The 16,636-nt window shown below is 38.5% G+C and overlaps 1 protein-coding gene across 1 annotated transcript; it reads right to left on the bottom strand.

The window, feature by feature from the left end:
- Positions 1 to 8,359: 8,359 nt before the first annotated feature.
- LOC149827734 (zinc finger protein GAI-ASSOCIATED FACTOR 1-like) lies at positions 8,360 to 11,526 on the bottom strand. Its single transcript, XM_090018234.1, has 3 exons — positions 10,875 to 11,526; positions 10,369 to 10,765; positions 8,360 to 9,380 (listed from the first exon to the last, which is right to left on the bottom strand). Exons 1-3 carry the CDS (start codon positions 11,038 to 11,040, stop codon positions 8,543 to 8,545), a joined length of 1,401 nt encoding a protein of 466 aa, XP_089874360.1. The 5' UTR covers positions 11,041 to 11,526; the 3' UTR covers positions 8,360 to 8,542.
- Positions 11,527 to 16,636: the final 5,110 nt, after the last annotated feature.

The following is a 16,636-nucleotide window of genomic DNA, read 5'->3' as shown; positions in this document are numbered from 1 at the left end:
CAAAATTTGACAAAAACCTCTAACCTGTATCCGACCCATTTGCATCCCTATCAGTGTCCTGGTGTAAAACTCCACGAGCACTGCACTTTGAACAAAGATATATGGTCACTTACTTTTTGGACTGCCCTCATCCCAAATATAGTGGTCCATATTGTGCTTTGGACATAGAGACTCTGCAAGGAATCTAAATAAAATCATTTCACATAGTCCTTGGTAGTCATGATAATAATAATAATAATATTATTATTAATATTAATAATAATAAAGCAATAATAGCTTACTACCAATGAACCATTGAGTGCCCAAGCCTTTGATCATGGACTTTAACCAATCCAATATTGCCATGAAAGAGTTTCATGTTCCTTGGTTACAGTTGGCATGGTTTCCTTAGCATCCTAGCTGGCCTGATAATGCCCAAGAAGCATGATGAGATGCCTTTTGTGCGAGGCCAAAAAGAAAAATATCGACCATACTGTCATATGGGGCTATAATTGGTTTGGTCTCCATGGTTGTCTTGATTTGGGCCATCAAGCATGATAATATTCTTTTTCCAAGAGGGTCCCAAAGTTGAAATGGTCCCCAACTGCAATAAAAATAATAATAATAATAATCTGCTAGTAGTAGAAGTAGAAGAAGACGAGTAAGAAGTTTCATACTTTTAACTTATTATCTGCCTCTTTCAGATGTAAATTTAGAAGGAAAGAACTTGCATTAGTATCTCAGTTTCAATTCAAACATTGCTATGATTCACACTCCATGCATGTACCATCCCCGGAAAGAAAAGAAAAATCTACTGCTGCTAACAACAACGAAGACGATGATGGCGACAACAACAATAATAATAGAACACAAGAAGTGATTGATAGCTCGTGTGGGCTTTCCATTCATACAAGAGTTGCTCCTACAATGTAAATTTACCAAGCCTTGAAGGAGTCCTAAGTATCACGGCGATCATGCGATACTTTTCTGTATGGAAAATTATCAATATGCTATAAATGTGTCGAAATCACTCGCGTAGAAACTTGAGGATCACAAATAAAGTAAGGAAAAGTAAAAGAAATTGGTATATATGCAAAGTAGAAAGAGTAATTTGCAGTATTTATAAGCTAATGAAGACATCATCTATAAGCTCCTTTTTCATGTAGGCTGAAGCTCAATGGATCATATCAGCAAGATCACTCTGCCACACTTACAGTGCCTCACGGCATAGGCTGAAAAAAAAAGAAAAAAACTCGATTTTTTTAGTTTTAAACTTTACAGTGAAATCCTCTTCTCTTAATTCTAATGAAACATAAACACAAATTTTTTAGCTTCCTTGGAATGTGGGACACTAGACAAATAGAACTAGTTCACTGGACTTGAACACTTTAAACTCGAATGTAACCATACTAAATTAAGCTCAAAGAAAATGTGTTCCTTGTGCATCTGCACTCCACACAAGAGGGTTGGTTGGCGGTGGACCTGGATTCCTTTAAGACCTTAAATTGAACATAGATATGATTAGGGGTGTGTCAATGGGTCGGGTTTGATTCAGACCCAGGTGGAACCAGACTTGAACCTGATTTTCGGGTATGGTATCGGGTCCGTACCTGACTCTAAACTGGTCCATTATAAGAGAAACCATACCCGAACCCGATAAGAACTACATGAACCAGACCCGGATCATACCCGGTAAAATAATATTTTTTTATCATTTTTACATTGAAAATTTGTGGGTCTTAATTGGAACTCAGGTCTTGTATGAAATTTTACAAACTATACCCGGATCCATGTATTAATCGGTTTTTAATTCGTGTCCAGACCCGTGTCTTAATTGGAGCTTCTTATTTATCACCCTACTCGGACCTATAGGGTTTGGTCTGGGTTGGGTCTGGGTAAACCCGACCTGTCGACACCCCTAGATATGATATTGATCGGAACCAAAACACGACCAATTTACAAACATACCAACACTTTATCCCTTTCTTGCAAGCGATGCCAACAATATGAAAGATATACCTGCCCACAAAGATGCTAAAATAAGTGGCCGTGGTGTGTACTTTACAATTCAAAGACTAGGTAACTTCACTTTCTTATCATATCTGACCATCAATGGAAGGTAGATACGTACTAAGATTCAAGCGTTTTGCTTGTTCAAAGTTTGTTGGGCGTCAACTCTATTTATATATAGCTCCTAAACAATTTTATCTCCTAAACGTCCTAAAAACTTTTAAAAAAATAATTTTTGCTTAATTTATAGATGTGATTATCATTATTTAAACATGAAAAGTACCTCATTTAATTACTAAAAAATTTATATATTCATATTAAGCAAACACTTGTTGCATATGTTTTTTTAAGCTCTTTTGGTGATATGATTGCTTAGGACCTACATACTTCTCTCTCTCTCTTTAATTGGTGATATGATTGCTGACGGACAATAGTTTTTTGGTTGCGCAACTTCGAATTTACCTATTTCCTATCTGGGTCTTTCTTTACAAATAAAGTGCATCCCCTCAACCGCTTGGACTACCACTATCCAAAAAGTCCAGACAAAAATTTCTTCCTGGCAGGCATCCTACCTATCCATCGTCAGTCGGCTTACTCTTATTATAGCACGTCTTGTCCTCTATCCCAGATTTTTTTATGTCCATGTTTCTGATGCCTAAGGGTGTGGAGAAGAAGCTCTCCAGTTTGATGATAGATTTTCTTTGGTCCGGTTGCCACCTTCGGACGAAGCGCCATTGGTTGGTTGAAACTCCTTAGTGTTACCAAGGCGTATGGCCGGTCTGGGGATCTCAGCTCCCATATTAAGGAGTATTGTTCTCGTCGTGAAATAATGTTGGATGATGCATCGTCCAGGCAATTCGTGTGCTCCTTTGCTCCATGCTAAGTACGGTTTCCTTGAGTCGATCCATTATACCCGTCGTTCCTACAGGCTACATATCTCACACTTGCATCGCATGTAGCTTAAGGCCATGTCTTTTGTCCTCATGCAAGATGGTGATCCTGGTCTTGATGCATAGTTTTTACAATGGGCAATTACGCCTAGCAGCATTTTGTGCACCAGAACTCTGTATCGGTCTCTTCTTCCTCCTGGGGCTGATTGACTTCCTGAACGTCTTTTATGGGCGAATGGGTTAACTCTCCTCTCTCAGTTCTTAGCCTGGTTAATTTTACATGATAGGGTACAGACAGACAGCTTCCTTAAGAAGGTAGGTTTTCAGTATTCGAGTAGGTGCATCCTTTGTCAAGCGGCGAAAGAATCAACCTACCATCTGTTTTCGGCCTGCCCAATCTTTATGGATCTCTTTAAAAGTACATGGAATCAACCTGAAATAATCGTGAGATAGGAATCATTCGCGCTCGACCTTCTGTGGGGTCCACCGCAAGTTCGCAGTTGCAAGCGGTGGTAGCTGATCTGGAGAACTTGGCTTCTTATTTCTTGGTGGGTTGTGTGGATGACTCGCAACAATGCAATCTTTCGTCAAATTCCAGTTGCTTTCAATAAGCTCATCCATTGCATCTTGGTTGATGTGTACGCAATTTTGCACCTCTCTTCAGATGTTATCCACCCCCTTCAGCTGCCTTCTCTCCCTCAAGACCCTGGCTGATCTCTGTGTTCTTCTATTTTTATGTTTTGCCTTCGTGCATTCGGCCCTTTTTTTGGGATCTGTTGTTTTTTGTTTTCGCGGGCTCAACTTTTTGTTGATCTCATGACTTAGTAATGTTGATGTTTCTTTAGGCTCTCTCTCTCTCTGTTTATATATATATATATATATATATAAGCTTCCAACTTCAATGGGTGCCTACCGCCAACCTAGTGTTTTTCATGTTTTCTCAAATCTGACCATACAAATGTGTTTTACATGGTATAGAGATAAACTCTTGGATTGTTCGATTCTGACAAGTGGATAGGTTTTTATAGGGTTTGAAATTTGCTGGTTTACAATTTTCATAAATATTCAAGTTGAAAGTTTTACGTTTTTTCATAAAAAAAAAAGTGTGATTCAAGTTTTGTTTTCTAACAAATCGACCGAACGCGTCTGCAGGGTCAGATTTATGAAGAACACCTGAAAAACTCATCGCTCCTTAATTTTGGTAGGCACCTACTTCCCTCTTTCTCTCTATATATATTTTATATAAAGACAACGTAAAGTGAAGCAGTTATCTTCTTCACTCGTATCTTGTGAGTGATAGAAGTGTTGACACATTAAACAAGTCCATCGATCTTTTTTGTCATTTCTTTGAGGGACAGGGGAGAAAAAGGAAATGATTTGAGTTGGTTGGGACAGCTGAAATCACCAAGGCCAAGTATCTTATCAGGTCAATACCTTATTACTGAAATCCATGAAAATAAAAACACCCATCCTGTTCAAATCCTTCCAAAAGTCCTCCCTTGTCAAATTTAGACAAGACAACATTGCTCTTTTTAATTTGTTGCTTCTTGTCATCTTATACTTGTATGCCTACCGCTTAAAATAAATATATAGACAAGATTAAAAAAATAGAACCATATCAATCTTGTCTTCACCTAAAACGTGCAAAACTTTTTCTCACAAATTAAAAAAAAAATGTATTACTCTGAACAGACAAAAGGTGACATGTTTTATGTTTTATGTTTAATTGGTTAATATTTGGTGGTCTTGAATTTTTAAAAAAAATATTTGGTGTTAACGAAGGCACAAAACTATTAAGCTGAAAAATAGTAAGTTCAAACTTTATCAACTCAATCTGACCACACAAATAGTTTCGTCATGGTTTGTTTGCCAAGGATCAAACCCTGAATTGTGTTATTTCAATCCAAAAATATGATTTTTTGTAGTTGTAAAATTTTAGTGCATCTGAGGATAATGATTTTTGAAATCATTTAAAATCTTGCTTACATGTTACAATCACATGATTCAAAACTCATCCTTTACTAAACAAACCTTGTAGATCACATATAAAACGTCCGATATACAAAAAAATATATTAAAAAAAGTGATTTATATTCAATGGTTCACGCCTTTAATAACACCAAATATTAACCCATGTTTTATTAATACAAAGAAAGAGCTAGAGAGTATGACTCGACCTGTGATGCAGGTTAGGCCCACAAGTTCGAAATGTCGTTGAAAAACAAGTCTTAACAAGTTTTTTTTTATGAAATTTTAATTAGTAATAAATATTTTTTTATGTTTTACTGTAAAAAAAAACAATTTTTATTGAATTGTTATTAAAACTAATCAAAATATTGAGATAACATTCACATGTGTCCGTGTTTGCATCAACGTGTCCTAGTGTGTCCGATCATGTCACCAGGGGCATGCCTCCCTGTGACACAGTTATTTGGTAACTTGCGCCTGGTTAAAACTATTCAAGCCTAAGCGCGGCGACTCCCTGGGGGCAAGGGGTAAGCCTATGGAGTTTTACGCTGCTAGAACAGCGGCCACAAGCGCGGCGACTCCTTGGGGGCAAGGGGTAAGCCTACGGAGTTTTACGCTGCTAGAACAACGGCCACAAGCGCGGCGACTCCCTGGGGGCAAGGGGTAAGCCTACGGAGTTTTACGCTGCTAGAACAGCGGCCACAAGCGCGGCTAGGTCTATGATCCTGGGGTAGTTTTTTCGTGTAAATATCAAAAAAAAAAATTGGTGAATGTGAAAGAAACCTAATTTGAGGGGGCATCTTTACCATTTCGTTGGTTTGTAACAGTAAATCAGGTGGGAGGTCTATGTGTAAGTTTGACCAACCGAGGACACGTCACGCAAGTCCCCCGACATGCCCAACATGAGCACTCCAACTAGGGGACAATCTTGGGCTTTGACTATAGAAAGTGACGAAAATGCCCTTTAACTAGAATCATGTTCCTTTGATATTACTTGTAGAAGGCCTTGGCATGGATCAGGGTAGGATCTCATTCTCCTGGTCCACATCCAACCTGATTCATTTGAAGAATTTAGAATTTTTTAACATGGATCGCTCATCAGGACTCTAATTAGGATCCACTCATTACGTCCACACACCATATAATTGAATTTGGAGCTTCCCAGCCCAGGATATCGGTCTAGTTCTAGGATGTCATTACATTGTCTGATCAAGTTGAGCACAGGGATGCAAATGGATCAGATTCAGTTTAGATATCCAACCAGCATATTGCAGTTTACCTGCATTGCCTAATCCACTCATGGATCCAATTAGCTAAAATAGTTGGATTTGGGAGGAGGTTTCATAACCAAATCCCCAAATACCTGCCATGATTAGAATCAGAAACAATTAGGACGAAATGCAAGCAGGATCCAGTTAGGTAGTTTTTTTATAAATTGCTCTTAACAGTTTTTCAGTCTTTTAAACCTTGTAGAGTTTTATATCACTGACCCCGAAACAGAGCTACAGTCAATGTGGTACCTGTTGGTAGGGATGCAAATGGGTCGGATCCAGGATGAAGGTTTTGCAATTTTTTATTGTTTCAGATCCAATTTGGATCTGAATCTCTATGTATTTAGCTGTTCCCGATCCGAACAGTTTGCATCCCTACCTCTCGGTCCTTAACGAGATTTTCAAATCAGCATGGTGGTTCATTCCCATTATCCAAAGAAAATAAGAAATAAGGTTAACAGTGTGATTGTGTATTAACTAAAACCAAGCCAATGTTACAAGACAAATGATATACAAGATGTCATCATTGAGACAAACAAGTGTATTATTAGAGTGTTTTGCAAGCTAGACCAAAGGAACACAGCCCTCCCCTCCATCCTCCAAAATCACTGGCCACACATTGGGAGGCTTTGGGTTGCCAAAACCCTTGAGGTTCTTCCCCCTGCTCACACAGAGGATAGGGTGCAATATGATTGTACAAAAATTGTGCATTAAGCACCTGATCACCATCCATCGGGTCTTGAGCCCCACACCTGACAGGCCTTTTTTCAAGATGAAGGGTGATCCGGATTACCTGACCATGCACACCCTCACGGAGAATCCTTTGTAATCATAATGCACCTAATCTTTTCACCCTATCACAGGAGATTACACCCATCTAATTGGACCTTACGAGATCCCCCCCCCCCCCCTTATCCAGAAAAGTGGGATAAAGTAAGATATTGGATTGTGGATCACAATGCAGTATTCCCTTGGTATGATATTAACTTTTGAAGCTTACACTCCAACCTGCATATCATTCCGAACATCCAAGGGTTTTTTGGGCTTTTGAGATATAACCTCTCTCTCTCTCTCTCTCTCTCTCTCTCTCTCTCTCTCAACTCTAAAGAAGGGCTTTGACTGAATTGGTACAATTCAAATACTAGAATAACCAAAAGAAAAGAACGGTCAGTAAAAAGATGAACTTTTAGCAGTAAAGGGCAAGGAATTAGGGTTTCATATAGGCAGGGCCAAAAGTGGTAGCTCCTTCCATTATCATATTAAAAAATAATAATTAAAAAAAAAAACCTGCAATGCACACGTCACTCCTTCACGCGCAAGAAAACCTGAATGCACTCAGACCCTTTTCTTCTGTACTCTCTCTACCTCATGTTCTGCAATTCCCACTCACATGCAAGACTTTGTGCATCATAGAAAATTACCGAAATAGCCCTGGTATATCCTTGGCGATACCTCTCGAAAAGCCTTTTTTAAAGATGTAGTAGCACCATACCACCGACAATTAGATTAACTGAATTATCTTAGTTTTATCTTGAAAAATACAGGGTCCCATAATTCCATTTCAAACTATTAAATTTATAATGTGAGGTTAGTGAAGAGAGCACACAAGCAATGCCATTCTATGGCAAACAAGTGGGGAGGCACATGAGCCATGATCTATGTTTTAATTCGAAACCTATGAAGGGCCACCTGGTTTTACCATCTGAAGGCCTACCAATGTGCAGTCTAAAAGAAAAAAAATCATACAGACTAAATCTTGAAGCAAACTCATCTGGTTCGGTATATGAAATAGGTTTAAGTTTGGCCAACCCTCAAATGAGCCATTAACATGCCTTCATGTCCTTGTAATCACAAATTTCGTTCTAGGAAAATATTGGCAAGGAAAAACTTTATGATATTTTCAACGCCCTGTCTTTCTTCATAAAATCTCAGGAAAATATCAGTACATATAAAAATCTAAAATTTATAGAATAAAAAAAATATAAATAATATAAGAGTCTGAAAAAAAACTTATTATATTGAACATGATGTTTTTAAAATAAAAGATATTTGAAAATATTTCGTTTTTTTAATATAATACCATCCTTTGAAAATATCGTTCTCTTTTGCGTGTAACTAAAATCACGATATTTATCACTATGGACCTTGAGATTTGAGTCCTTGACCAAGGAGTCCCCCACCATGGTGCCACAACCAAGGCCGTTCTACCGATACCCTCACAAAGATTCAACCACGCAAAAATTTCACTTCACCTACTGATTTCCATTCTGCAATTACACACACACACAAATAAACAAACACAAAAAAGAAACAGACTAGAAATTAAAAAATGCAAGCTTCCCTACATAAACAAATATAAGACAGTGGTGGCAAAAAAAAAAGAAAAAGAAAAAAGAACTTATAAAATTATGATGAGCCAAATTATCAACTCTCCCATGATTGTGCAGCAGCAGGAGAGAACCGGAAGCCAGCAACGGCAGGGCTCCTCAAAGAGTGGTCATTCTCATATGCACTCACACCAATCTCCATACCACTAAGGCATCCTCCCAAGAAATCCCTTGTGAATTGACTCTTGCACCCTTCCTTCTCACCCAACATGGCATGCAATCCCACATCTGACCCAAACCCATCAGCACCCACACAACTCAGCACCTCCCCAACTGACCCACCTTGTCCTTCATGGGCTAGGGCTGACACCATCTCAGCTATCCTCGCCTCCATATCAGGATGTGGGTGTTGTCCGAACTCCTGCAAGCAGCCTGGTGCAGTAGTCTCACCCTTGGAGGTCATGTGACCCACTGCTAGGAGGTTGGCAGATGGGTTGCTTAGAGTTGCACCCATCTCTGCTGCTTTCTGCAGTAAGGCAGTTGCTGACATGTGGGGGGAGAGGGGAGGGAGGGGGAGGGGGAGGCTGAAGGGGTTGATCATGAGGAGGGGTCCTTGTTGTTGGGCATGTTCGAGTTGATAGTTTGGGAAGAATGGGGGGTGGAGGGAAATGGGCTTGTTGGGGGTAGTGGGGTCTACGAGGAGGGAAGAGGGCTCTGGCTTCTTGTCAAGTGGGTCTTGGGGGTGGATCTGGGCGTCCCATTTGGGGAAGAGTGTGGGTTCCTGGATGAAGGTTGGGAAGGTGTGGAGCGGAGCTTGCGTTATGGGAGGTGGTAGGGAGGAGGGAGGTGGTAGAGGGTTTAAGGGTGCTGAAAGCCTTGCACTTTCTTCTGCCAAGGCGTCACAGAAAGCTCTGTGGGTTATGAAACTATCCTTCCTGCATAAAACAAAGACAAAAAACAAAAAACAAAGAGAAAACAGTGGTCATAAATTGAGTCTTTCAAGAAGTCATGCACAGTAGAGAGAGATCAGAATTTGGAATGATGGCACTAATGGTGGCAATGTGCAACAGTTTGCATATTTCAAATATGTTATAAGGGTTTTTTGGCTTTGAGAAGTGGGAACACTTAACAAGAAGAAACTCGTGAATTCTTTGTGGGTAGTGCTCGTAACAGACAGAATGGGCTTCAGTTTCAACGAAAGCAAGTTGATCATAAAATCCAAAGTATCGATATCAGTTTATCACGAGATTATCATATATGAAATGAGATTTAGCATCCAACGTATGGATTCCTTTGATACCCAAGAAAAAAAGGAAAAAAAGGATAGATAAACTTATGAACTGTTCATGGGGTATAGGTTCCTTTTGAACATGGGTATTCATAGATTCAAGTTTCAAAGTTAAAAAATATATATACATGAAAAACCATACTGCAGACCAGATTCCCCATATGGGGTTGAAAGTTCGAGAAAAAAAACTAAGAAAATAAACTAATGACTGGTAGAGGTTTCATCACCTTCATGGCTTTTGCTATAGACTATTACAAGCATTGAAGTACAATAATGAAGTTAAAAAATGTGAAAACACTGACACCAGATTCCCGGATGTGAGTTTGAGATTCATCAAAAAATTATACGGTTTTCTTTTTGAGCTGACAAAAGAGATGGAGAAAAAAGAAAAGCTAAAATTTTTGCGTTTTCAGGCTTTATGAGGTGATGAAACATAGGCATTAATAGGTGCCCAAAGATTTGAAAACTACATTTATTTGAAACTCACAAACTAACATCAAGAGGAGAGCTAGAAGAAAGAATTCAATGATTGAAAAGGAATGCAAAATGTTAGATGCCATCCCAAAATGCCACAATAATTTGCACCCATTGAGAAAAAAATAGGGTTTGGTTCATATGGTAAACTGTGAGTATACCTAGAGAAAAGGGTGCCACAATCACATCTATACTCCCTTGTTCCACATATCTTTGAATGAGCTTTCCAGTCAGACTGGACAGCATATTTCTTTGAACACTTTTCACATTTCCACTTCTTCTCCCCATGCTTCCTGCAGAAGTGCTTCTTGATGCCTGTGAGATCACCCAGAGCCCTTGAGGGGTCATGGTGGATGCAGGATGACTCTGGGCACACATAAACCTTCTTCCTTATCTCCTTGCTACTTCTCTGCCTCAGCTTCCACGGCAGATTGTGGCCTCTCCTGTGGAGCTGGAGGTTCTGGTCCCTCTGGAAGCCCTTGTTGCAAATCTCACATATGAACCGGTTGGTGGCCATAAGAGTCTTTGGAGATAGGGCAATAACTTCTGCATCAGGATCTGCACTTCCAAACAAGAGAAAGAGAAAAAAATAGAAAACAATTTATTATCAAGCTAAGATAAGGATAGGATGGAAAATGAAAAATAAGGAAGAGAGTTGAAATCTAACCTGGATTTCCAGGGAGACTTCTTTTCCTTTTCACAGGCTGTTGGTGGGAGGGAGGAGCAGTGATGGTTGTGGTGAAATTGGGAGTCTGAACTCCTAAACAGAATTCCACTTTGCTGTTATTGTTACCAGAAGAAACACTGGCCTCTTCGGAAATTGAACTGGACATGGTTGAGAGAGAGAGAGAGAGAGAGGAAAACCAATTTTACAATTCACTCTCTAGTTTCAGGAATTCAGCAGCAACCACCCTTCTCTTCTGAGCCCAAATCCACACCTAACCATGAAAAATCTGATCTTGGGGGGGGCAGGAGAATATCACTTTCTACCCCTCTGGAGTTTTTTCAGAGCCTGATAGATTTCAGTGAGACCAACACCATCATTAAAGAGAATCGGATCTCGTGAAGGGGATTATGATGAGGAGGTGCTCAGAAGGAGTCGCTATCCAACTCTGGATTGCTTGTCTCAGAGAGTCTGCAAACCAAAACTACAGCGACTTGACCTTAAACCATGAACACCGTCTTTTCTCTGCCAATGGGAAAATAATATTACTCATGAAGAAAATATCACAGACCCATTCTTTCTTTGGAAAAGTGAGCTCAAAGAGTGCCTTAATTCTCTTTCTAGAGAAGGAAAACAGAGAAAACAGGAACTGGGTGGTGCAGAAAATTGGTGGTGTGATAGTATTAGAAGGGTTGATGAGAGAGAGAGAGAGAGAGAGAAAGTTGCGATGATTATGATGAGAAGACAGAGCCAAGGTCTGCAAAATACCGAATTAGCAAAAGCGGAAGGGAGAAAAGAAATACCCACAAGCCAGAAAAAGGAGACAAGAATACTGCAAAGTAGAGCGGATGAGGCCGACCTAAGAGAGAGGAATCATCCAGATTGATACCAATAATTTTTTTTTGCCCTTTGAATATTTTCTAATATTCTGATAAACTTTTTCCTTTGAATTATGACGTGGGACTTTCTGTCTTTTTCCTCTGATTGTTAAGGGAGAGAGAGTAGGCCTTGATTTGAGTGGGAATGATTTTTAGAGTTGGAGGGTTAAAAGGCCTAAGTAAAGGCAACAGCAGCACTGCCCCTTGAAACTTTTCAATACAATGCATGATTGATTCATTGATTGACTTTCATAGATGCAGTTACACACTCTCTCTATGCTAAATCTCTCTCAAAAATATAATCCCAGGTTTTGCTTTTCTAAAACTCCTTTTTCCTATTCTTAGCTTTGCGTTTGCCTTTACTTTATAATATAGTAAAAGCTCTTTTTTCAATGCTTTATTAGCTTTCTTGTATTAAACAGTAACCCTCCTATCAAAAAAATTAGTAACCCGAGGTTGCCTTTATAGTCTCAGGCTCATTTTTCTTGAGAAAACCAAGAATTTGAATATCAGCCCAAAGCTCAATTTTTTCGTCTTTTCATGTTTTGTATATTTAAAAAATTTATTTTATGCGTTCTTGTGTGTGAATTTAAAATCAGATATTCTCAAATTCTCTTTACTGCTATTATTGGGAAAATGCCCGTTTTTTTATTAGTATAGTTGTGCATTGTTTTAATAGGAAAAGCCAAATTATGTAAAAAATTATGAATTTTAGTTATGTTTTTAATCCAAACAAGAGAAACCCTACATTTTCTTCTCAAAAAACGAGAAACATTACATTTGTGTTGCCAAAAGAAGTCTGTTTTTTTATTTTTTAAAATTAAATAATTTAGCTCTCTTTCTTTTTGACCTTTCATTTGGTTTAAGGAGAGAAATCCATTTCCAATTATTATTGGTTTTTTTTTGTTTATTGCGTAGTTTTGGAATTAGCACTGAAATCCCCTCTTTCAAGGTTGCTAAGTCACAATTAGCGATGACCATTTTCTTTTTCTTTGATTTTACAGAGTTTAGACTAGGGCTGTCAAGGCGCGGGTCCGGTCAGGGTTGACCCAGACCCTCCCATATAAGTACTAGCCGGGTTCGGGTTCTATCGAGTCACGGAAATAGAATCCCAATATTTTAAAATTTTATTTTCATTAAAAATACATATAAAAGACTCGGGTCGGGTACCCAGCAAAATCATGACCCAAACCGGCCCGCATATTTCTCGGGTCAACTGAATATTATTCGGGTCGGCACTTTCCTTTCGGGGCCCATACCCTGGAAATCGGGTTCGGGGTGGTTACCCCGTACAAAGTGGACCCATTGACAGCCCTAGTTTAGACTACTGATCCTACCAAAACAACTTGTAAAACGAATTCGCATTATTTAATTCCAAAACTCTATTTAATTTATTCTTATTTTTAAGCTGACTAACGCAACTTTATCTTTTGATCCCTCGCATGTGTGCTAGTAAAAGCTTCAATACTTAAACACCACTATGGAATCCTCTCTCTCTCTTTTCGTAAAACAATTAGTTTGCCTGTTTTTTGCCTTATGGGATTCGTCAATTTATGTCCGTGTCGTGTCATTTACATGTTATTCCTAATGAAAAACTAAACAAAATTGGCGTGTCCCGTGTCCCTTTCTCCATGTCCATGTGACAGTTTTAGTCATAGGAAAGAATTAAGAAACTTGAGGTTTTTCTTGTTGGGTATCTTTCAATGCATTGTTAAGTATTAACCAAACTTTTTGCTTTCTATAGCTGCAATAATATTTCTATAGATTATGGACAAAAGCCAGAAAAAAACCCACATTTGATTCTCCAACTTTTCTTTTTTGTTTTGTTAATTCTGTTGTGTTTCTCCTCCTTGTTGCATTATGGGTTGCAGGCTGAGTGTGCAAGCTCAACCCCACCATGGAGAATATTATAGCTCCCCTCTTTTCCTTTACCTTTTTTTTATTCCCATTGAGAGAGAGAGAGAGATGATATTGATCTGGTTCTCCTTGTACTGTCAGATACCTGTTCGGTTTGGATCTGAATCACATAATTCTGATCCATGCCTGCCGTCTATATCCAACACAACCCGGAACCAGTAAAAGAAACTATTATAAGAACAAAACCTACTTTTGTCAATCAAGCTGGTAAGCCACTAGGGACCCAAATGGGTCGGACATCGGCCTGATCTTGTTAATTAGATCCGAATATGAATCTGAAATGCACAATGTAGATATGAATACAAATCTGGATACGAATTAGATTGAACCCAGAAACTGAAACATATGTGGTAATACTGGGTTGGATAATACGATTTAGCAAATCCAAATCCGATCTGAATCCACAATTTAGATCTAACTGTTAGGGTTCTAATTAGGTAATAATTGGTCGGATTCAGATCAGATATCTGATTATATCCGATCCACTTGTAACCTTATAAGCCAGCCACACCCGATCACATAAAAAACAGTCATCACCTCATGATTGGGTGAAATCAGGTTGGATTCAAATCAAACTAATTCATGCATAGTTGGTGACTTGGTGTAATGGGATTTAGATCTCCCTCCCTCTCTCTCTCTCTCTCTCTCTCTCTCTCTCTCTCTCTCTCTCTCTCTCTTTGGTACTTGTGTCATTAAACCGGTTGCCCATTCCTTGCAGACCTGCAAAATGTCTCGGGATTCATACGAGATAGAATTTCATTACAAAAATATTAAATATTTTGACCTAGGAGACCTTGCTCAATTTTATTTTATTTTATTCCCATTTTTTATTCTTTGTTTATTTATTACATATAAGACCATGGTTGCTTTCTCGTTTACTCTTCCTCCTCTATCATATCTCATTGTCTTTTTAATATACTCATTGAATCTCTGAGGACATCTTCTTGTAATGATAGGCTTGTTGAAAGGGAAGAAAGCAATAAAACAATTGGAGCCATTGAGTGCTCAGAGGACTCTATATGATAATAGATTTCCTTGGCTACCACGCCTGTTTTTAGGCAATATGTCAGCTACTTGCATGAATCCCTTGGTCAAAATATACACACATATGTATACATACAAGGCAGGCAACCTCAAGGTTTGAAAGGGACAGGTAGCTTAGTTTTAACCAAATTGTCCTTCACATTTGGGCACTATATCAGGGGCTTTAATTAAGAGGCAACAATTGTTTTGAGTAGTTTAAAAAAAGCTGGTAATTTATCATTAATTTACAAAGGGCTGCTCAATGCTTCTATTATTATGTTTAGGTATCTGCCTCTTCTATTTTAGGGATGGCAGGTGGGTGCGGGGGACAAGGTCTCCATTCTCGCCCTGTCTCAAAATAGTGACCTTCATCGCTGTCCATCCTTATGATTGGAGGACTTTGGACCTCCACCCTCGCCCCATCTCAAATTTACCGTCTCTGTCTTCATCCTCTCTCCCACACCTGTCCTCGTCCCTATCATGTTCTTGTTTTCGTTCTCATCCCAGTTTAGTATTAAGAATAAATATAGGAGTTATATGTAATTTTATTAAATAACTAAGAATATTTTAATCATTTTACTAATGAAGATCAGGAACGGAACGAAGAAAGCATAAGTTCATCCCCGAACAGTTTTTTATTTTCACCTCCATCCCCGATTTATTCCTCGTTTCATGTCCTCCATCCCCACCCCAAACAGGGCAGGTTTGAGGTATCCCCACTTTCCCGGTCCACTGCCATCCTTATTATATTTATATTTCAAAACACACACTTGGTCCCGAAGTCATTTAGGGTGCATTTGATTACCTTGGATCTAAGATCAAAGGTCTTATAACTAGAGATCGAAGGATCTCCAGTTCCTCCGACTTGAAATATGTGGTTTGGGGCAGAGGGTTTGGCCTAATGTTGTCAGTATAGGTGCATATCAGCCATATATGTATCGTGTCGGCAGAAAATTGATAAGATTTTACCCCTGAATCAGCTACTTTTTAATAAATGTAAAAAATACTTAACATTAATTTTTAATATTATTTTAATAAATTTAACATGTGTCACATTCTTATTGACACATAAGATTTTTAAATTATTTTTTTGGCTGATTCAAAACAATTCACTTGAGTATCGATATAGGCCGATCCACCTGAATTGTTGGCCAAACGATACAGGGCCGATACTGATACTGATACTGACAACATTGGTTTGGTCTAAAACGTTGCATGGAGGTTGGATCAAGGATGTGAGCCCCATGAATTGATCCACGAGTTCTCGGTTCTCCTCAGAGATCCGAGGTAATCAAACACACCCTTAAGTTGTCCTTTGCTTTTATTTTATTTTTAATAATAAATGAGAAAAACACTTATATTTTCAGTTTGATAATTAGATCAGATCTGACAGTTAGGGATGTAAACAGTTCAGATTCGGATCAGATGTAGTAAATGTTAGATCTGATTAATTGGATGTTGCTTAAATGGAATAGGACTTGGATGGTGAAAAGCTCATACCAAATCAGTTTTTTTTACATGTAATGAAATTCAGATATCCATCAAATCCACATATCTATAGAATTCGGTAATTAGTAAAAAAACCAAAAGCATATCTGGATCTGATTATAATCAGATATGGGTTTGGTCTGACCAAACTAAGTTGGATTTGGTCAGATATGGGATAAAATCTAATCCATTGACACCCCTACTGACATTGCATGAAACAAGGCAAGATGCAATTTATGTCACACAGATTCTCCATTTTGACTCTTGTTTTGTATCTCCTAATATGTTACTCTTATTTAAAACATCATAGAAATGGTGTATATACAATATAGCTGGAATTCCATGATCCTAGTTGTTTTGACTCAATCTAACCTCTTAGATGAGTTTATCATGGTTGATTTAGTGGGAATCTATCCTTGGATCAATTCTTTTACTGAAAAAAAAAATGTTTTTTGAGTC

The sequence above is a fragment of the Nuphar pumila genome, chromosome 10, assembly GCF_984573655.1.
Source record: "Nuphar pumila chromosome 10, dmNupPumi1.hap1.1, whole genome shotgun sequence".
Taxonomy (NCBI): Eukaryota; Viridiplantae; Streptophyta; class Magnoliopsida; order Nymphaeales; family Nymphaeaceae; genus Nuphar; species Nuphar pumila.
The sequence above is the reverse complement of the archived record's forward strand: the minus strand, read 5'-3'. Positions and strand labels throughout refer to the sequence as shown.